Here is a 24,153-nt window from a genome sequence, read left to right as displayed (position 1 = left end):
AGGTTTATGTTATATCTCCGGTCCGGAATAAGAATGACGTAACTGCAAAAAGACAAATTTCTCAGGAGAGCAAAAAACGATTTTTAAATATTTAAAATAGCGATTAAATGAGGAGTAATCGTTCAGGAGCATCGCCATCGGTATGGCGTTTATTGTTACAATACTAGCTTTTACTTTTATCCCTAATGGTTCGAATTTCATTATCTTAATTTAATCCCCCCATTTCAACCCTTTTTACAGTTGCGTCATTCTTCATCTAAACATTTTTAAATATTTAAAATAGTGATAAAAATGGCTTTTGGTTTCATCCCCATAGGTTCAAATTTCATTATCTTAATTTAATCCCACCATTTTCAACCCTATCTACAGTTGCGTCATTCTTGATCTGAAAATTTTTCTGTACAAAAAAACTATTTTTAAATATTTATTATGCCGTAAACAACGTCTAAAATGGTGCGTATTTCAATAACGACGCAACTACTCTGTGGTGGCTCAGCACATAGTTACAGTTCTGTCGCTTTTGTATCATCTGTACACAGTATTTTAGAAGTTAATTACGCAATAAACAGGAATTGACAAAATTCACAGTTACGTCATTCTTATTCCGGACCGGCGATATATATCTGTTTACTATTAATTATATATTGGTTATGAGCAGGTGTATTTGGCAATGATTTGGCATTTGGTTGTGTAGTACTTTCCAGTTACGTCTAGCAACCTAACTTCCCAACAAGAAATTACTAACGTCACTAATAGACAGTTGCGTGTCTCGACTGAGCGAATTCAGTCTACACTTATTACACTTATTTTATCCTTCATACATTTTTAGGTACATATTACATCAATTTCTACTGATTATAATCCAACCCTGCACAAAGGTAGTTGTTTACGCCTATGATCGAGACAAATTTAAATATTGCTAACTTCTCGACGATAACCAAACACCAAAACCAAACACATGTATTAACATAACCTCGAAAAATGTTGATAAAAATAAATGTACATAATTTTTGATAATTTTTCACTATTTGTTTATTTCTGTATAGAAAATTATCTTTAAGGATTATTAAAATGACTGGAAGTAAAGTGTTTTTACCTAGTCGAGGTTTAGGATATGTCAGTAATCACATACCTTTACAAGTGAGGTATATTAAAAGTAGACAAGAAAACTTAATAATAACCTGTGTTGGAAAGTCATTCCACACTTATGGAATATCCCATTTTGGCCTACTGAGTGTAAGTGGTTTGCATCACGATGATATAAACTGTATGACTGCAGACGCCTATCATGTATACACAGCTGTAGACAATGTTATATATGCATGGAGAAGAGGTACAGAACTAAAACACACATATAAAGGCCACAAGAAGAAAGTGCGTCTAATGATACCTTTCGGTGCTCATTTGATATCTGTGGATGAGTCTAACAATGTCAAAATATGGGATATTAAAGCTGAAACTGTATATTTAGAACTTTTGTTTAGCTTAGAAACTTTTAATATCAGTGCGATTCTTCATCCCAGTACGTATATCAACAAAATATTGCTAGCTAGTGATACAGGCGGTATGCAGTTATGGAATATCAATAATGCAAAAATAATACATACATTTAGTAGCTGGAAAGCTGGTGTGAGTTGCCTTGCCCAAGCACCTGCAATTGATGTCGTAGCAGTGGGTTTAGTAACTGGTAAGTTAGCATTACTTTCAGATTATAATATATCAATATTGTTTATTTATGTTACAAATATAAAATTTTACTCAAGTTAAATATGTACAAAACCTAAATGAAAATTAAAATTACACTCCCTGGCACAAAATTCTGCCACTAAAAATGTTTGATTCAATTTGACAACTTTATTATTTGTACTCTGATTTTCAAGATTCTTGCATCAGTTTGTTAGGTACATGTATTGACATCATTTGTTATTATTCTGGTAACAAACAATTTTTGCTTATTCGCGGTGTGCAAGTACTTGGAAGAGATACACGAAACAATTGTGTGCGAATAGCGGAGAAAAATTGCAACTTTCTTAAATAATTCATATTGTCAATTGAAATTGTCAAATTGATGTCCATTCAATGAACTGTCAATACTGATGGAATAGGCATGAAGAAAATTAATGCCCCCACCTTCATGAGAGAGGTCCTAGAGACAGAATTTTTCAGGTCAAATTTGACAGGCCGTGTAATTCCAGTTGCCTATATCAACTTAAATCGGGAAAATAGACCTCATATTTTTTAAATTTTATTAACTTAACTTAATTTTTAAATACTGCCTATCAGCCCTGATACCAAGTTAAAAAAATATGAGGTCCATTTCCCCGATTTAAGTTGATATATTATACGGCCTATCAAATTTTACCTGACAAATTCTCTGTCTCTCTCAGGACCTCTCTCTTGTATGTTGGAGTCAATCTTGCTTCACTATTTGCATGGGACGGGGCCATTCCATCTGTATTGACAGTTCATTGCGTACATTTCATACCTATTGTCATTTAAGAAGAAAAATTATATATTGCTCCACAATATTGATATGATATGCAATTATTATATAAATTAAATTTAATTAATTGTATTTTGCTTGCAGTACTGCATTTTAATAACTAATTTTATTTACTACATACAATTATTTATGTTTTAATAACATAACCTAAATCTTATTTTTTCTTATTATTTTTTTTGGACTATGGCCTTGACAATTATCCAGTAACCAGGACCATATGATTGGCCAATATAATTAAAAGTGTGAATCAAAGTGCAGAGCGTAGAAACCAGGTGTCACTTTTCCGAACTTGCACTGTCCCAATACACTGTGAGCTCGTAGGTAGAGGGGATATTTAAATTTTGTGATCGCCAGTAGTGACAAATCAGTGAATGTTCAGTGGAAATTTGACATAAATGTCAAAGTGATTAATTTAAAAGATTGAAATTAAAAACATTAATAGGAAAAAATATTAGTTGGTCAAAGCTATTTTGGTGTATATTTTTACCTTAAATATACTTACGTTTTAAATACTGAATTTAAGTTTTTTAATATTTCATAATATGTAATTACAAATTAATCTAAGCACCATCTACACGATAATTGTGAAAGTATCCGAAGTAAGAAATTAATATTTCATTAATAGAACGTTAAAATGATTAGCAAAATCTTTAAAAAATCGATTACAATTTAATTACTTTTTTGCGTTGTAAATATTAAGCGATAACAATTAAATAATAAATTTAAAAATTACTGGCTAAAGCTGCATTAGTAATCAGCTAGTAGCGACACCAGCCAAGCTCAGAGCGTATATGTCATTATACAGGGACAAATGGGAGCATTGTATTTTCTCCTAACTTTAAAACATTCTGTGGAAAATTCTTGTTTTTTTAATTATCCGAATACCTCTTTTTTTGTAAAGCTTTAAATAAAAACGCTGATTTGAAAGTTTATTTAATTAAAAATATCAAACACAATAAAATTAACAACACAAAAAAAATTAACAACAAAACAAAACAATTCAATAGTGGGTATGTCCAACTCTCGCAGCAATGACTGCTCGGAATCTGTTTGGCATCAAATGAATAAGATGTGTTTTCCTTGCCTGGGGAATAGTCTGATATTCCTTTGCCAACGCCAACCTTAACTGTACCAAATTTTCTGGAGGCCTAGGCCTAGGATGACAGCAAATAGATATTTTCAATTCATCTCATAAATGCTGGCTAGGATTAAGATCTGGGCTGGATTGGGACTATTCCAATCTTATCAATCCAATCTCTATTTAAGATATATTTATGTTTATAAGCCAATCAGTGTTTTTATTTACAAAAAATTGTGCAGCTCTTACAAGAAAAGAGATACAGTAGAGCGTCGATAATACGAACTAATTGGTACAGGGGTAGTTTGGATTATTAAATTGTTCGGATTATCGAACATATGTTCAAAATACATACAAAGCTCATAAACATAGTACATATGTAAATACGTTTTAGTTACAAGAAATAAAGCACCTGCATAATAAACAAATATATTGTATGTATTTCTGCATAAACAAAACAAAAATCTGCAGTCATATTTTGCCCATATTGTCATATTAAATCCAAAAATTCAGTCCACGATCATATTTTTTAAAGGCTGTATGACACTATGCATTTTCTTGTATCATTTCTAATATCGTTTCTGATATCGTTTCTGATATACATTTTCTTGTATCGTTTCTTGTACATACATTTGTGCCCTCTATGACACTATGCAAGTTCTTGTATCGAAAATTGTATGAAATTCGGCACGTGATTAGTCGAAATTTTGTTTGTCACCCTGTGTCACGTTCACGTTACATTGGTTGGTATGGTAGTATGGTAGTACTGCGTCTATAGGTGATTTTAAGGATTTTATAAAATTTATAAACTTTTAAAAACATAAATTTAACATTTTAATGTTAACCAGAATTTTTACGTTGACTGTTGATTATTTGAGTTTTTTTATTTTGTTTTGATATTTGTGCTAAAATATTTGCATTAGAATTATCTTCAGTTTGATCCAAATTAGGAACTTTTGTATTTTCCTCTATTAAAAAATTATGCAACATGAAACCCAAAGTTATACATAGTTTGAACTTTACTAGGAGCTAATTATATGGTTATTAGTAGAACAGTAGTCCATACCAAACGGTATATTAAGTATCAATAAAAGATTTATAAATAATACCTACAAAAACACAAATAAATTCATCAAGACATAAATCATATGATCTCATTTTCAGCCGCCATTATGACATTTAGATGTTTTACCAGCAGGTTTTACGTTTTTGCTCTTTTCGCATAAATTGGCACAGTTCTTGTACAAGAATCTGTGCCTGGCACAAATTCTTGTATCGTTTCTGATATCGTTTCTTGTATCTGTGTATGACACTATGCATTTTTTTGACATATTATCAGAAACGATACAAGAAAATGCATAGTGTCATACAGCCTTAATTTTATAATTTATTTTTTTGTGTTCGGATTAGCGAACGTTCGGATTAACAGGGTTTGGATTATCGACGCTCTACTGTATTCGGATAATTCAAAAAACAGAATCTTAGGGATACCTCTGGAATAATGCGAAATGACTATGAAACAAAATCAGCACTTCAATTTTTCCACGTAATTTTTTAAAGTTAGGAGAAAATACAATCTTTCTATTCACCCTTTAATAATGCCATCCAAGCAAAAATTGTTAATTACCAGAATAATAACAAACGATGTCAATACATGTACCCCTACAAACTGATGCAATCATCTTTAAAATCGGAATAAAAATAAAAAAGTTATACCTACTTACCTAGATTGTCAAACTTAAAAAAAATATTTAGTAGCGGAATTTTGTGCCGGGGAGTGCATGTTGTAGATATTTATGAATTGTATAAAAGGCATTTTTTCTTCATTTTTGTGTAGACATGAGTCTGTTTTTCAATTTGCCTCCAGTAAGTTGTTATTCCATTATTTTCGTGGTCTTCTCACTGATGATCGTCCTATTAGGAACCGTCCTGGTTTTACTATTGTTTGCTTTATTCACTGGATCTTTAAACTCCATACTTTGTTCTAGTATCTGACCGTCCAGCTCTAATTTACATCTTATTATATGTGAACTAGTGTGAAGCCTAGATATTTAAACTCCATACTTTGTTCTAGTATCTGACCGTTCAGCTCTAATTTACATCTTATTATATTTACTGTTATAACCATGGATTTGGTATCTTTTGGAGAAATTAACACATTCACTGACACGTTTCACATGTAGCTACGTCTTCTTATGAAGTAACTTCATATGCAGTCGTGTCCATGAATGTGTTGAATTTTCTAGTGGTTAGGTATATTAAATTGGTGATTATACAAGATTTGACATTGGAGTCACCTGCCAAGACAATCAGTCTCCCCTCCTTTTACCTTCTTCAAAACAATCATTCAGTATTCAACACACTTTTCTAATTTAAAATTCACATTACATTTAAACACATTAAAATTCAAATTCTCTCTAACAAAAATACATGTACCTCCTCCAATTACATTAAATCTAGCTAAAAATCTGCTGGTTTAAATTCCGGTAAGTGGATTGCTTGAATCTTCTCTTCCTTCAGCCAATGTTCCATTAGACAAAGAACATTTACCTGCACATTTGCATAAAATAATCCTTAGGTTGACTTTTGTTTTATGGATAGTATGTGGGATTTTAAGAGCACCTTCCCCTGGTTCTGCAGATTCAGAAAATAGTTAGCAGTTACTCCATCAGGTCATATTTCTAAAAAGAAATACCTGGTCAGTCTTCCATTGGGACTGCGAATTTAAATGAGCTGCAATATTTGTCTCTTCTAGTTTTTATTCTCCTGCACTTGCAGTTAGCACCCAAATCATAGGACTTCAGAAAGTCTGTAAATGTTAATATCGGGACCAATCCATCCTTTTGTTGATATTATTGTTGTGCATCATGTATCTATGTAGTTTGCCATCAGAAAGACTAATACTAAAAGTTTAAATTTGTCTCATTTTAGGTAGAATAATTCTTCATAATTTAAAATATGATGAAAATGTCATGGAGTTCACCCAAGACTGGGGCATAGTTACTTCAATATCATTCAGGACAGATGGCAACCCCATCATGGCCACTGGAAGTTCATGTGGACATATTGTGTTTTGGGATTTAGAAGAAAGAAAAGTGTCTACTCAGCTATTAGCTGCTCATGATGGATCTGTCACAGGAATGGTGTGTCTTTCCAATGAACCCTTAGTTATTACTTCCTCTCCAGATAATACGCTGAAGCTGTGGATTTTTGATATGACTGATGGTGGAGCAAGATTACTCAGAATCAGAGAAGGTATTCTTTTTCTCATGAGCATCTTTCAGTGCGTCACAGTTTTTCGATTTCTTTCTAACGCATTAAATTGTATGTGACAGAAAAAAAAGGCATGTCAGTGATTACAGACATTTATAACATTTGAGGGGTCTAGATGCAAAACCGTACATTTCCACTTTTTGGTCAAAATTAGTTGAATACACCTCTGTAATCTGTGATTAAAGGTCCATATTAACAATTTGATAAAGAGCAAAATTGGACAGTTCCTACTAGTAATTCAGTGTGAAAGAATTGGTTCAGATGCAAAAGTGGACTTTTCCAGAATGACATAAAGTGGAAATGTCCGGTTTTGAATCTAGACCCCTCATTTATTCTAGTTGTCGATAGATGGCGCTATAACCGGAAAAAAAATTACGAGTTATATAATATATCTACGAATATAATCTGTATAATTTATAAGGCTATACACAGTGCCGGATTTAGGGTACTTGCGGCCCTAGGCCAAATTACCCCGAGCGGCCCCCGATAACTTCACGATTATGTAATTAAAGCATAAAGCACATAATATTAATACATAACGTTTATTTTAATTTTACTTTTTAAAATTGATACAACATTGGTACTACAAAAAGTACATTGGTAAATCATATTGAACATTTTGACAGGCGACATTTTGCGCCTCTGCCCTTAATTGTTAAAATTAAATAGCATTTGTTTCATCCGGGGGAAAAGTAGCTACAGGTGACAGCAAAAGACTAAAAAAAGCCGAGTTGAAAAGACTTTATAAGTAAAAGAACAAGCAAAATAATATGAACTGTATAACAGTAAAAGGCTCGGTACTGAAAAATAAAAATATTAAGAATACCACAAATAAACTTTTAGATCGTTAAATTGTCACTTGTCTTATACTGAAAAACGTCAATGTCATGTTCTTAATTTGGATAAAGTTGGATTATTGATCAAAATTGACACTCGCTCCACTCCATACTCATAATAAATCTCATATTTAAACTCTAAACACTCACTTTTCTAGCTTTTTTTGCTGCAAAATCTTTAATCAAATCGTTAGGGGATGGGTACGTAGTTTCGGCACTAATGCTATTTAAATGGGATTCATTTTTCAAATCTTGAGAAAATTAATAAGTTTTTGAAAAATTTAAACGCAGAATGAAATATGACGTTCTTACCGAGGGCCGAAAGTCCCTGAAAACTTCTGTAATGTTTATTTTAATAAGCTACAGGGGTGAAAAACTAAGAGAAAATGTAGTGTAATTTTTAATTTCAAATATCTCGTTCAAAGAAACTTTTTATTTATTCTAAAGGACTTTCGGCCCTCGATAATAATTTGGTCTTTCATTCTGCGTTTAAATTTTTTAAAAATATTTATTAGTTTTTTCAGGATTTGAAAAAAATTGACTCCATGTTCGTGGGGATATTTTCCAAATCGAACATTCGCTGTCTTTGTCATACAACGCACTGAGTCAAATAGAATATGATGACAAGACAGTGACAGTTTTAAATATTTGACATGGCATCGTGAATATTTTGAGTTGATTAAATAATATTGATAGTTTATTTGATAAAGAATTGATTTAAGACGTGAACTTAATAAAAAGTGAATTGTTTGTTATTTATGGACGATCCAAGAAGAGAATTGCCCAGGATATATTCTGTGATCAAAGTATTTTTTTAAAGATGTTCAAAATTGTAAGCGTTCCATAGTAACAATATATTATTAAAAAAATCACTTTAACACTTTTTCTCTTTTCTCGATTGAGTATTAGTTTTTGTTGTACAGTATATAAATTATTACGATCACTGAATGCATAATTAGTGAAAAAATAATTATATTTATTAACTGAATTAATAATTTGCAATTATTCAATTAACAGTTATCCAAGAACATTCAAAAGCCATCTCTTTAAAGTTAAAGATGACATTGTCAAGTAGTAATATTTACATATACATACCAATGAAAATTTTACTACACGTAATTTGCCGTGTAATGACAGAATAGCCGTAAAAATAGGGATAGCCGTAAAATATTTGCGTATTATGTACCGATGGCCTTAAAGGCTAAGGCTTGAAAAAGCTATTAGCATTTGAAACAAAACTAACCAAACTAGACAATCTAGAATCTGGAATCTTCGTCAATTTTTGATTCTTTTCAACACGCTGAATATCTTTCTCCTGATGCATTAGATGTCATCATGCATAGTAGAATGCGCAAAGCCGTGTACACGGCTTTTTTACACATTTTTTTACCAAAAAAGTTTTTTTTTTAAAACGCTGCGGCCCCCTTTTGCTTGCGGCCCTAGGCCGCGGCCTAGTCGGCCTAGTGGTAAATCCGGCACTGGCTATACAAATCAAAGAAAATACCATTTTATAAATGCAATAAACACAATTGATTTGTTTTTATGCCAAATTGCAAATAAAAGTTGACAACTGTCAGATTTAACTAAAATGTCATGTTAGAATAAATGTTATAAATGTGTATTATCACGGATTTACCTTTTTTTTCATTTGTGACGCACTGAAAAATGCTCATGAAAAGGACCATCATTTCTGTAATTTTGAATACAGTGGAGAAGTTTTGTCCAATTGTAAAATTTTAAAACCTTTTTATATACTTGGGTTGGTTGGTGTCACGGACTCCGCAAATTTTGTGATCCATTTTAAAAATATTTCTAGGCTACCTAGACACCTGAAATTTTCAGGGTAGCTTAGAACTAGCTAACAATGCAATATTATATTGCTATTATACAGGGTGATTAATAATTAGTGGGGTGAAGCTCCGTAGATCCGTTATAGTAATGTGTAGCGATAAAACTTAATAACAAAAATTGTAGCGAACTTTGAGCCTCACATTACAAAATTAGTTAGAATGTTACAGGGTGTTCGATAACATAGTGGCAGACCAAACTTATGTTTTTTTAAATAGAACACCCTGTATTTTATTTTATATTCGAAATCTTCGTAACTTTTCGATAACAAAAATATAAAAGTTTGGTATGTTATACGGGGTATTTACAAAGTTATAACCAATTTTATATGAAAATCGTAACAAGTTTAACTACCTGTATAAATAAAAGCAAGCACAAGGTCAATGGTTTACTGACGTCATATTTTTTTATTTATTGTCAAAATTTTCGTAAATCGTTGTGTTGATATTTTCTTTATATTGAATACAGGGTGAGTCAAAACGCAAGTACATTATTTTCTGTCATTTTAAATAGAACACCCTGTATTTTATATCATTATCGAAAAGTACCATTACCATACTATACTTTTTGTATAAAATTATTAATAATTACAGGTCTAAATCTTTCCAAATTTTAAGTAAGCCATGACTGAATAATTGTCTAAAACTTACAATTTACGATTACTGATTATCAATATGTAATCAAAGTTGGCTACAATTTTTGTTATTAACTTTTATTACTATCTATTACTTATAACGAATCTACAAAGCTTTACCCCACTGACCAATCACACTATATGGATAAATCGACTTTTTTTTTAATTTCAAACTATTTTAAAAATGCAATGATATTTTAAAGTACGTTAATAAATCGATATCTACAAATTGATGGTGCCTCAGTGGCATTAGATTGCAGATCGAGAGGTCCCCAGTTGGAAACCGGCTGTTGCGTATCTTTTTTTAATTGTTTTAATAAATTATTAAAAGTTTATATTTAAAATTATAATATACCATTTTAAACAACTGTGGTATTATAAAAAACACTGTTTTATACTAGTGTAATTTTTGGAATCATAATTATAAATAACAGTTAATACACCTACTAAAAATTCATATTTTATAAGTTAATTATTCTTTCCAAACATGTTGTGTCGTATATGTACAATAACAAAACCGTGATATTATAAAATGTACTTTTTTATTAGAGTGTAATTTTTGGAATTTTAAGCATTTTATCGATAAATCGTTTATCGTTAAATTATTTTATATTCGTTCCTATAAATAATAAAAAGGTTTTATTATAAAAAAGTTCTTTTTTATAAAAGTGTAATTATTATATATTTTTTATACAGAGTGATTGATTAGTGGGGTAAAGCTCTGTTGATCCGTTATAGTAATAGATAGCGATAAAAGTTAATAACAAAAATTGCAGCCAAGTTTGAGCTTCACATTAAAACATTAGTTAGAATATTACAGGATGTTCGATAACATAGTGGCAGACCAAACTTATGTTTTTTTAAATGGAACACCCTGTATTTTATTTTATAGTCGAAATCTTCTTAACTTCTCTATTACTCAAATATAAAGGTTTGGTATGTTATACAGGGTATTTACAAAGTTATAACCAATTTTATATGAAAATCGTAACAAGTTCAACTCCCTGTATAAATAAAAATAAGCACATCGGCAATGGTTTATTGATTTCATATTATTTTATTTATTGTCAAAATTTTCATAAATGATTGATATTGCTAATTTTCTTTATATTGAATACAGGGTGAGTCAAAACGCAAGTACATTATTTTCTCAGTAATTTTAAATGGAACACCCTGTATTTTATATCACTATCGAAAAGTACCATTACCGTACTTTAATTTGTATACAACATCCCCTATATTTAAATTGATTAGTTTTCGAGATATTTTCATTTTTTCATGGACCAGTAGCGTGGCCACGGCTACTGGCCACCTAGATTATCAGAATTAATAAACTGGACCGATTTTTTTGGGGTTACTTTAAGAATGGAGCACGTTAAAAAGAAAACTGAACAGTTGAAGATAAAGTGCAAAAATATGTATTGGCTAATAATAGGTAGGTACTCTCAACTTTCCATCCAGAACAAAGTACTAATTTACCAACAGATATTGAGACCGGTGTGGACCTATGGCATACAATTATGGGGCTGTACCAAAAAAAGCAATTACCGAAATTTAGAAACGCTCCAGAACCGGATATTAAGGAATATTGTATGTGCTCCTTGGTATGTTCGAAATGACGATTTGCCTAGAGATCTTAAAATCGAATCTATTCCAAATGAAATTAAGAAAGTTGCCAGGAGACATGAAGAGAGGCTCCATAAGCATCCCAACCATGAAGCACTTCAGCTTCTTGTCAACGAACCCCAGATGCGAAGGCTCAAGAGGACTAAACCGTTCGAGCTCGTGTAATATGTGAAGTTGTGCCAGCCTTACTTAGTGTTGTGCATTGTATTGTAGCCACAACAAAGACACAACAGCCACAACAATTAGTGAATAGCAGAGTCAGTGCTGTGCTGTGTAGCCACAACAAAGAAGTGGGCATTTCGTGAAAAAAAAAGCTAGGATGGACCAGGTGACATCTAGTGTACAAACATTTTTAGGGAAATTAGGTTAAAGAAAAAATACTGATTAATCTTGTAGATTAGGTGTATTTATATTGTTTAAATAAAAGAAAAACTTTAAGAATGAATGTTATAAAATGCATCCAACAACAAGAGATAAAAGTACTTTTAATAAAATATTTAAAATATTTTATTAAAAGTACTTTTTAATTGTTTCATAAATGTTGTATGTCGTGGTTGTTTTTTTTTTGTAAAATTTATTACTAATAAATTATATTTCTTTCTTTATTTGCTACATTGTTACATTTATTGCCAGATTGATAATCAGTAATCGTAAATTTTCAGTTTTAGACAATTCAGTCATGGCTTACTTTAAATTTGCAAAGATTTGGACCCGTAATTAATAATTTGCTCTGAAAAATGAAAATATCTCGAAAACTAATAAATTTAGACATAGGGAATGTTGTATAAAAATTAAAGTATGGTAATGGTACTTTTCGATAGTGATATAAAATACAGGGTATTTTGGTAATTAACTTTGAAATGTGAAGCTCAAAGTTGGTTACAATTTTTATTATCAACTTTTATTCCTATCTATTACTATAACGGATCTACGGAGCTTTACATGTATCACAAATTTCTCAGAACTCATTAGCTAGGAATCAACAAAGCTTTGCAGAATTGATTATTTTGAGAATTTTGAACTATTTTAGTACATATTCTAAGGAGTTTCAGAGATATCTTAGTGTTACACTGGCCTCCTTACAGTGAAGTTTATTTCTTAATAACGATGAAAAAATATAAGCCTGTTCAGATTGTTACACTGCTGGGTAAACTAAAGAACTAGCACAAGAGGCGCCAGACAATCTTTCCTAAAGATCTCCTGGCAGATATCACAGTTATTTCAGAATAATTATTAAAGATGACACAGTTATTGAATGGAGTTTCCAAAGAAGAATTTACAAAAGAAATTGGACCCAAATTAAAAGATAACGATATTGATCTGGTCGCATTACAAGAAAGGCATACAGAAAACGAATTTCAATTGAGTTCAAGAGGAAAAATCCCCGGCTATGATCTACTGGGTGCTACCTATGATAGAGCCTACGGTATAGCAACTTACGTACGTACAGACATAGAAAATGCAGCCTTGATTTCTACTTCTACCAAGAGCAACATCCACGAGGTAACTGTGAAAATCGGCAATATCTATTTATCAACTAAATTTTCGTATATAAAAATTAATTATTATTATTTTTTACTGTATTGTGATTTTTATTTTTATACAAAAACTGTGATAGAGCCAATACGCTAAATAAATAAAATACTGCTGGAAAATGGAGCAAGGTTTGTGGCAACACAATTGACTGTTAGTTGTCCAATTTTGAAGAGAGCTTACCAGCTTACTATCGAGACTAGATTTCATCAACTGCAACCAAGTATGGATGCCGAAAGGAAGACAACTGTCTTCCATACATAAAATCGTTTCATATATAAAAGTCACTTTATAGGTGTTAGTAAATACGTATGACAAACTTTAAGGAGTAATTCTACATGAAAATATAATGACAGTTTGCTTTATAAACATATGTCCGTAAATGCTTTGTTTCCGAGATACGGAGTGTTGAAATTTTTATTTCAATCTGCCAATTTATTTATTGCTCTAACACCGGTTGAGCTATGAAAATTAAATTTTGTGGGTTTTAAGATTTTTGTATTCATCATTAGCGCGCCTACGGGAAATGGTCTGAATTTTTTCAAAGAAAAAAATGCCACTGAGATATTTATAATTAAAAATTATTTTTACATTTCACGTTTAATTTATGATAAAAACGCTTTCTTCCTTTTTATTCATATGGTGCACCGTTTTTATGCAAAAAAATAAAGCATCTTGGCGCATATTTTTCATTTCTTAATACATTATCAAGAACAATTTTATATAATAATACTTAACTAGAACAATAACAGAAAATATTACTAATAAGATTTTAACTATGTGCAAAGCTACAATAAATGTTCAAAATGATCTCCTTTAGAGTTTACAGAAGAATCTTATACTCATTGTTGGCGAGCTATGGATAATGGTCTGAATTTTTTTAAAGAAAATAAATAGTACGCTATTGAGATATGTCAAATTAATAGTTATTTATGTCAGTAAAGTGACTTTTTATCGAACGAGTCTGATATTACGAGAAGGGCGAGGCGAATAACAGACGAGTTCGATAAGGAGTTTTTACTGACGTGGTGCATACAAAATTTTATCGCCAACATATATTTTTTAAATTTAATGTCGTCCGAACCACTGGGGTTATAAACGACAACAATGGAAAATACATATCAAAAATAAAAACAGATTGTAATATTAAGTAAATTCATATGTACTAACAAAAAGTATACCAGAAAAAATTTGTGATACAATTATATGTTGTCTTTTATTCCTATTTCCGTTAAAAACTGTACGACATTGTTGATATTTGTATTGTCTCTAAGAAGCTCAGATATGTCCCTGGGAAGGTTGAGTTTACTTCTCGTTTGCTGGTATATTTGACAATCGGTTAAGATATGTTTTATTGATATAAAATGTTTGCCAACATAATTTGATATCGGTTTTAACATTGACTTGCAATTTACAATTTAAGAACTGTTTAAATTTTAGACGTCATAATAATTTCATGACAGTGATGACAGATAACTTGCAAGATGGCCGCTTTCGATTTTTAATCGATAGTTATCAATATTGAATAATTACTAAATCGGTAAAGTTTTAATTTATTTTATATGAATATAATTACAAAATACTACAGAATTTCACTTTTTGACATAAATTTAATTGATAATATCGCAAATTGCGTACAATATTTTTAATAATTAAAGTAAATAAATTGTAAGTCCACTCAAATACTCGCCATTCAATTACTGCCATCGACCACTTACATTCAATCTCGGTTAATTTGATTAATCGCGGCAGGTAAAGTAAAATTCTTCTGTCACCTCTAAAGGAGGTCATTGTGAACATTTGTTGTAGCTTTGCACCTAGTTAAAATCTTATTAGTAATTTTCATATCTCAAACGGTCTTAGAGCAATAAATAAATTGGTAGTTTGAAATAAAAATTTCGACACCCCATATCTCGGAAACGAAGCATTTGCGGACATATATTTATCGAGCAAACTCTTATTATTTTTCATGTAGAAATAACCATTAGAGTTTGTCATACTTATCAGGACCTATAGTATATTAATTGATAGGAAAAGAAGAATGTTTACCAGATCCTTGGAGAGTAAGATATTCTACTTGACTATGATTTTCATAATCGTGGCATCCTCGCAACATCAAATTATTACAGCTTCCATTAATTTTTAGGTCATTCATCTGCACCATCTCACATCAGATTCCATGGATCTAACGGTCACAACATTTTAAGCTGTGCCGGAGATTCAACCTTGAGAATATTCAATACCCAAACTGAGCAGTTCAACAAAAGTCTCGGAAAGGCTTCCTACAACAGAAAGGTCAGCAAGAAACGGGGAAGAGCTGTAGAAGATCCCCTAAAAATGCCTCCGATAATTCAGTTCACTTCCGAGACTACAAGAGAAAAAGAATGGGATAATATCGCAGCTATACATTCGAATATTCCCTTGGTGACCACCTGGTCCTACGATAAAATTAGAATGGGCCAGCTCAAGCTACTACCAGAACGGTTTCAGAAAAAGAATAAAGATGTCAACCTGGAAGTGGCAGCAAGTTTCTTGTGTTTGTCACATTGTGGGAATTTCGTCATTGTTGGTTACACCACAGGGCATGTAGATAGGTAAGTGTATATAATCTATATGTGACAAATTGCTAACGGAAGTAGGATACAGTCGGAAAAATGAAAGAATACCCATGAACGATCATATCAATCACATACAATCACATATTTTATATTTGCTGTTTCTTTTTCATAAATAACAAACGAGAGATAGATCATTAATAATCTGAACAATATGTGATTGATGTGATCGTTCATGGGTATTCTTTCATTTTTCCGACTGTATGTATGTACAAAAGTAATATATCGATTAGTCCATTGAAATGTTACATTTTTTAGGCCTTAGCTTCCGTGTTTTAGAGGACGAAATTTTATTTTTTTAATGTGTAGGGGGGTCAGTAGAAACTTAAGTTGACGTTTGTGAGGTCGCAACCCTTGTCCGCGGGCATCTAAACATTCCGTATATGTATTTGGACCATAGGAGTTTTCTATTGGTTCCTTGCGGCACGCGGTCATATTTCAAACAATACGCGGCTAGGTGCCAAACGCATATACGGAATGTTATTAGGTGCAAAATTCATATACGGAATGTTAAATATTCGTAGACCGAAAAAAAAACTTTTTCGCGGTTTCTATAATACTCAAAAATTTGAATGACTTTTCAATTAGTTAGTTTTCAAATAAATACATTTACCAGAAATAGTCGTAACGTAATTGTGTTACGTAAAACGTGTAAAACATAGTTTTACTTAGAGTTTTATTTGTCAACTTGGCAGTATTTCACTAGTTATTTAAATTTAATGCCCTTGGGCGTTATTTTTCAAAATAACGCCCTAGGGCATTATGTATATCATACTGAACTGACTTCGAAATCATGTCATTATTTGTCAAATAATATACCAGTCGGACATTAATGTAGGTATTATTAAATAAAAATAAAACAATAACTATAATAGATATTTGGAATGTTATTTGGAGTGAAATTTATAAATGGAATGGTATGGTATAGATTTGAGAGACTTTATTATTTCTTTATTTGACTATTTCGCTTTCGCATAATTTTTAATGACTTGCACGTGTTGTATAGTATGTTTAGATTTAGATTTATGCTTCAGATATTCAATTCTGTTATTTCTGTTGCAGTTTAGGGATGTGTGTACCAGATGAAAATAGTCGTCTTTTTTGATCTACGAACATTTAACATTCCGTATCCGTATATGAATTTCGCACCAAATATCATTCCATATGCCATACTTGTTTTAATTTTTATTTAATAATACATTAACAAAATATTTTAAAATCAGTCTTCTTTAATTGACTTAAAGCCATCGGTACATAATTCGTAAATATTTTACGGGTATCCCTACTTTTTCTGTCTTTACACGGCAAATTACGTGTAGTAAAATTCACACTGGTATGGATATGTAAACAATACTAGAATGTCATTCTACTTGAAAATGCCATTAATAATTTAAAGAGATGGCTTTTGAATGTTTTTGGATAACTGTTATTTTTATAATTGCAAATTATTAATTCAGTTAATAAATGTGATAATTTTTTCACTAACTATGTATTCAGTGATTGTAATAATTTATATGTACAACAAAAACTAATACTCAATCGAGAAAAGAGGAAAAGTGTTTAAGTGATTTTTTAATAATATATTGTTACTATGGAACACTTACGATTTTGAACATCTTTAACAACAAAATACTTGGATCACAGAATATAGTATCGTGTTGTATTCTCTGCTTGGATCTTCCACAAATAATACACAATAAATAACTTTTTATTAAGTTCACGTCTTAAATTAATTAATTATCAAATACACTATATATCAATATTATATAATCAACAACTCAAAATATTCCCGATGCCATGTCAAATATTTAAAATTGTCACTGATTTGTCACTGTCTGACTGACAGTATGCTGACAATATTCTATTCGACTGAGTGCGTTGAATGACAAAGATAGATTTGGAAATATTACCACGGACATTGTGTTCATTTTTTTCGAATCGTGAAAAAACCAATAAATATTTTTGAAAATTTTAAACGCAGAATGAAAGACTGTATTATTACCGAGGTCTGAAAGTCCCTTAGAAAAAATAAAAAGTTTATTTTGAATGAGATATTTTAAATTAAATATCACACTAAATTTTCTCTTAATTTTTCACCCCTGTAACTTATTAAAATAAACATTATAGAAGCTCTCAGGCACTTTCGGCCCTCGCCGATAACGTAATCTTTCATTCTGCGTTTAAATTTTTCAAAAATACTTATTAGTTTTCTCAGGATTCGAAAAACATTAATCCCCATTTGAATATTATTGCTGCCGAAAAAATCATTAATAAAAAATCATCCTCTTAATAAAAAAGTCATATTTTTTAGTCTACGAATATTTAACATTGCGCATATGAATTTCGCACCAAATAACATTCCAAATACTATAATTGTTTTATTTTTATTTAATAATACATTAACAAGTATTTTAAAATCAATCTCCTTTTAACTGACTAATAAAAAATTATCTTTTTCCGTCTACGAATATTTAATATTCCGTATATGAATTTCGCACCGAATATCATTCCGTATACGTGAATGGCACCTCGTCGCCTATTGGTTGAAATATGGCCGCGTGCCGTAAGGAACCAATAGAAAACTCCTAGGTGCCAAATACATATACAGGCCAATCAAGTTAGGTTTTTTCTAGACATAACGGAAAAGACGAGGTTTGACAGTTGAAATGTGTAGTATGAGATATTACAAAAAGACTACCATCTTGGGATTCATCAATTTTCTAGAGGAACATTTTTTAAATAAACAATCAAAACGTCAAACTTAGTTTTTGCTCATAACTTAAAAACTTGTTTATTTAGAAATTTGACTTTTTCAGAAAAAAAAGATACATCGAATGAGATACGCTAAATGAAAATCGGTTAATAAACAAAAAAGTTATTGCAAAACGGAAGACAAAATCACTGTTTTTGAATATTGTTAATAACAATTTTATTGTTTATTAGAATATGTTTTAATATAACTAAAATTGAGGGCATTATGGTGTTTGAATGGTGTGCAAAAAATGACAAGAATCTACAGGTCGAGCAAGTCTCGTAAATTTCACGATTGCGAGCCACGCTTCACGCAACCGTGTTTGCGTACTTGTGTTTCGAGTTGCGTGGTCGTGCGGAGTTATATTTACCAATTCGCGCAATCGTACTTGAGACGCTGTGTCAGGTGAGGTGTTTGAAAATTTGTGTAACTTGATTCCTTGATTGCTTGATTCTGTGGTGTGAAGGTGGTTAAACTTTTGTTTTATTTTTTTTTGTTTTGTGTTTTTTGAAGATAACACAGAAAATACAAGAGGGCAGCATACTTTGCAAAACAACTGTTACAATTTGAAATCAACAATTTGTTAAGTTGTCTTGCAGGTAAAAAAAGTGACTTTTTAAAAAAAATATATCTTGGAAACTAAAAATATTTTTATTTATAATTGAAACATGTAAAAGTATAGTATTCTCAAAAAAATTTTAGCCAAAAATATTCATTTTTGTAGAGTTGACTGCAATTTTTCGACAACAGCCCTTTTTTGCGGTGAGCAGCATAACAAGTCCAGTCTCATCTGAAATCAAAGTTTCTTGTAGTTTATACCTCTGGCTAGTGAACGAACAAAGGATTTTTTATTAGATGAGGTCATTTTTGTTTTATAAAAAAAACTACTTTAAAAATGAGAAAAATTGGGGTCAAAAATGTAAACTTATGTAAAATCTTCAAATTTCAGTTTTTTTTAATTCCTTCGTTCATATTCTAGCCAAAGGTATAAACTACAAGAAACTTTTTGATTTCAGATGAGACTGGACTTAGTTATGCTGCCAACGCAAAAAAACTTAAACTCTACAAAAATGAATATTTTTGGCTGAAACTTTTTTTGAGACTACCTTAAGTACTATACTTTTATATGTTCCAATTATAAATAAAAATAAATTTTAGTTTTCGAGATATAATTTTTTTAAAAAGTCACTTTTTTACCCACAAGACCTATGTAACCCCTTAAAAAAATGTTTGGAAGAATATGTTTGATGGCCAAGATGCATACATATATTTAGAAGGAAAGTTCCTGATTTCTGTAGTATAATACATAATACCGAAGAGGAAGTAGCCCTAAGCGCCGGACTCCACTTGCGATTTGTAGTTGTGAAGATTGAACACATCTTTCAAATAGAAGTCAATCCATGATTATTTAGTCACAAATGGATTGACTTGTATTTGAAACAATGTGTTCAATCTTCCTGATTACAAATCGCAAGTGGAGTGCGGCGGTAATAACACCAAAATATTCCATAGAAGGTACACAGACATTGAAAAATTCCTGGAATATCCCCGAAAACATGTTCCCTGAACATCCCAGGAAAATCCTGTGTCAGCATTTTAAACATTACCTGAATGTCTTATTGGAACATTCCATGAATGTCCACGAATGTTCTCTGGACATTCAAAATATATTTTGTAGACATTCCCTGGATATACCAGAAATACAGTGATGAGCGCTCTAATAACCGGCAAAATAGCACAAAAGATGTATTAAGTAGTGAGATAAAAAGACATGAAACTAGTCGAGCTGGGAAATTTAGCGATATTAGGTTTGTTCGTAGTACGATCCAAACGATCAGCAACCGTTGCCAACCGTCAGACGCATGCGCAGTTGACAGTTGGCGCTGTGCAGTTAACAGTTGGCGCTGTGCAGTTAACAGTTAGAGTTCGTAGACTACGAACGCGCATGTGTCTGATGGTTGGCAACGGTTGCTGATCGTTCTACGAACAAACCTATTAACTTATACATTTAGATTGTATTGATTTTGTACCACCTTCAGATGTATCAGACGAGTTTGGAAACTACCACTGTCACAGTGACAGTTTTAGTTGACATACTCCTCCGATATGTGTAAAGGTGGGATCAATATAACGTAAATTTAAAGGTTAATTTCGCTAAATTTCCCAGCTCAACTAGTTTCATTTCTTTTTATCTCACAACTAAATATGTTGCCCATATTTTGCCGATTATTAGGGCACTCATCACTGTACATCCTTGCTGATGTGACAATACCTCCTATCTGTTTTTTCATGAGTTTTGTATGAGAGATGGAAAAACATGTTTTAAGGTCACCTCCTGTGTTCATATGTAAGTTTTGACTTGTTTTGTAGTTCATAGATAGTTTAATTTACTACAAAACAAGTCAAAAAATATCATATGAAAACAGGAGGTGACCCTAAGACAAGTTTTTAGTCTCTCTTACAAAACTCATGAAAAAACAGATAGGATGTATTATTACATCACTGACGATATGTGGCCATACCAAATAATACATCCTTGATAAATATAAACATTTTTATTGAACAAAATCTTTTCATACATTTTTTTAATGCAATTTACTGATATTCCTAAATATTTCAAAAAAATGTGTCACATTTGCTTTGTAAACCTTTCTTTTGCCTTTCGTAGCCACATATTCCGTTTCCTTCCTGGTTTTTTGTAGACCACTTCTCTCAGCTGATTCTAAAAAAAATAAAATAAATGGTAATTTTTCTATCCTTTACAATTAACAATCAGAAGAAATATTATTTACAGATAATGATATGCATAATAATAATAGGTTTGTTCTAGCATCAGTTTGAAACCATCAGCGAATAGTGGACCAGCGCGAGTAGAGGGGATCGCACTGGTGACTGTATTATGTTCTTTTACTGACCAACTGTTTGCTGATGGTTTTTGACTAGTTTGACTGTTTGCTAGAACAAACCTAATAATAATGAATATTTTGTATTTTGACAATGACATCTGATGTGGAAGTCAAAACATTAATAAAATTATTTTTTCAAGTTAACTTTCACATGCGCGTCTTAAAATTGTACTTTTAATACTTATATCATAAATAACTATTAAAACTATCTTAAGAGGAAACAGTATCAATCAACAGGTAGCGAAAATGTGTTCCAAGATTGCGGCTGTAATTTTGAATATTTTTTCGAGATATTTGGCACACATATTCGTAATATAATAAAGAATGGCGGTACAGAGCCCAATTTGAAAAATATATTAATATGTGGAAATTACTCTGTAATTAAATACAATATAAAAAAAAACGAGCTTGTACCGCCATTAAGAAGAACAAAAAAATACACTTTCTTCAAATACAACTTTTTTATCCGATTTTGTGTTATTTTGGAACTACTAAAATTTTTTATTTCATTAGTAGTTCCAAAATTACACAAAATCTAGGCATCGGATAAAAAAGTTTATTTGAAGAAAGTGTATTTTTTGTTCTTCTTAGTGGCGGTACAGGCTCGTTTTTTAAATATTGTATAATTACAGAGTAATTTCCACATATTAATATATTTTTCAAATTGGGCTCTGTACCGCCATTCTTTATTATTTTACGAATACGTGTGCCAAATGCCTCGAAAAAATATTCAAAATTACAGTGACAATCTTGGAACACGTTTTGGCTACCTGTTTATCGCTCTTGTATTACCTTAAAACATTGTAATTTGCTAAACCAGTCTATTTTACTCTACTACTACTCTACTAGCTACCTCATTTTCCACTGTTTCTAAAGACTTGTTAACATGGGTAGAGTTTTGAGGAGAGTAGAGTAGCAGTAGTACTCTACCAAAAATGGCTTGATACCATTCACATGAGGAGAGTACAAGTATAGTACTGATGCTAGTATAGTGAAACCGATTTTTGTATTTTTAAACACTCTTGATTATAAGTGCACCTTAAATTCTTAATTTTTTGCTTAAGCTTGTTTACTCCAAAGCCCCCTTTGCCATTCTTTCGATGATTTCATCCTCCGCAGCTTGCTGCAAACTTTTATTTCTGTAGTATACACTACCTAAATTCCATAAACACTGGTATTCGCCGTATTATAGCTCTACAAGTTTTAAAGTTTCATCTTCGGTGAACTTCATTTTCACTATTTACACAAAACACAATTCCAGCCAGAATGACAGCGCCCCCCATGTACTCTCCTACCTACTCTATTCTGCCATAATTGAGCGTGTTCCATGGGTAGAGTGTGCAGCCGAGTAGACATTTTGGCAGTAGTAGTGGTCATAGAGTAGTTACTTTGCCATAGGTTGCTAGTCACTCTACTTTAACTCCAACTATACACTCTACCAGCTATTCTACTGTGCTGAGCATTTTTACAGGTAGAGTTACTCTACTCTATCAAGTACTTGCATCATTACTCTATCCGTGTAAACAAGTCTTAAATCTACTTAATCTTAATCTACTCTTAATGAAAAATGTCTAAAATCATTTACCCACCTAGTATTATTGTAGAATTTAAGACAGTCCAGTGCCTTATAAATAATTTCAATATGAATATTTTTTCCTTTAATTCTCCTTTGATACCACTCCATTTTAGATTTTCTGGAACTTATTTCATTGTGTTAATAGCCCATATTTATTGAAGGAACCCAATCTGGAGATTGTTATTATCGATTAAGTCGGCTGGTTTTCCTATAAGATTAAAATGTTAACATCTTCAAAAATCGTTACTGTTGTAATTGTAACTTACCAGATATAAAATGATTACAGCAGACAGGACAGGAAAATTTTCATTTCGCTAGTAAAACCTGTACATTGTATTGCATTTAACCATTGTTGTCTCTCAGATACCTTATTTAGTTCAGTTTAAAAGTGAACTTTATCTTGACTTTATCACAATTACTTTGCATTTCACACTTCAAAACACAACACCAATGAAGCATATTATCTTTCTAAATTAATACTTCCAGAGAAAATGTTAAATTAATCTTTGTACAACACAAAATTACAAAGAAATACAACTAAAATTATCTAAAACTCATTAAGAACAGATAGAATAAGATTTATCTTTTACACCCAGTAGCCATATTGATTTAATTTTGACAGCGTATGAATCAGTAGAAATAAACGATTATATTTAAATTTGGTAAATATAACTCCGCACGACCACGCAACTCGAAACACAAGTACGCAAACACGGTTGCGTGAAGCGTGGCTCGCAATCGTGAAATTTACGAGACTTGCTCGACCTGTAGATTCTTGTCAAAAAATGGTCCAGATCTGTTAAATAGTTTTCGCAAAATTGAATTTGTTTATAAAATTTTTTGAAAAACGAACTAATTTCTGAGCCTGGTCCAGTTAATATGGCTGAATGAATCTCAATAATCCGGGGCTCATTTCCAAAATACGGAAAGCTGGTTAAAATACACAACTTGTAAAAAAAATTTTAGGTCGTAC

General features: G+C 31.4%; 1 protein-coding gene and 1 long non-coding RNA gene across 2 annotated transcripts in view; one reads left to right on the top strand and one right to left on the bottom strand.

The window, feature by feature from the left end:
- Positions 1–793: 793 nt before the first annotated feature.
- The window catches only part of LOC126892476 (WD repeat-containing protein 36), a 39,219-nt gene continuing 15,859 nt past the window's right edge, over positions 794–24,153 (top strand). Inside the window, exons 1-3 of the mRNA XM_050662007.1 lie at positions 794–1,687; positions 6,513–6,836; positions 15,478–15,925. Of these exons, the coding sequence (XP_050517964.1) occupies positions 1,072–1,687; positions 6,513–6,836; positions 15,478–15,925 (1,388 nt within the window). The 5' untranslated portion in view covers positions 794–1,071. The remainder of the gene's footprint in view (positions 1,688–6,512; positions 6,837–15,477; positions 15,926–24,153) is intronic.
- LOC126892485 (uncharacterized) lies at positions 21,239–23,830 on the bottom strand. The gene is made up of 3 exons (XR_007700861.1): positions 23,447–23,830; positions 23,194–23,388; positions 21,239–21,420 (listed from the first exon to the last, which is right to left on the bottom strand). It is a non-coding gene; the product is annotated as an uncharacterized LOC126892485 (long non-coding RNA).

Source organism: Diabrotica virgifera, chromosome 9 (genome assembly GCF_917563875.1).
Source record: "Diabrotica virgifera virgifera chromosome 9, PGI_DIABVI_V3a".
In the NCBI taxonomy this organism is placed as follows: domain Eukaryota; kingdom Metazoa; phylum Arthropoda; class Insecta; order Coleoptera; family Chrysomelidae; genus Diabrotica; species Diabrotica virgifera.
The sequence above is the reverse complement of the archived record's forward strand: the minus strand, read 5'-3'. Positions and strand labels throughout refer to the sequence as shown.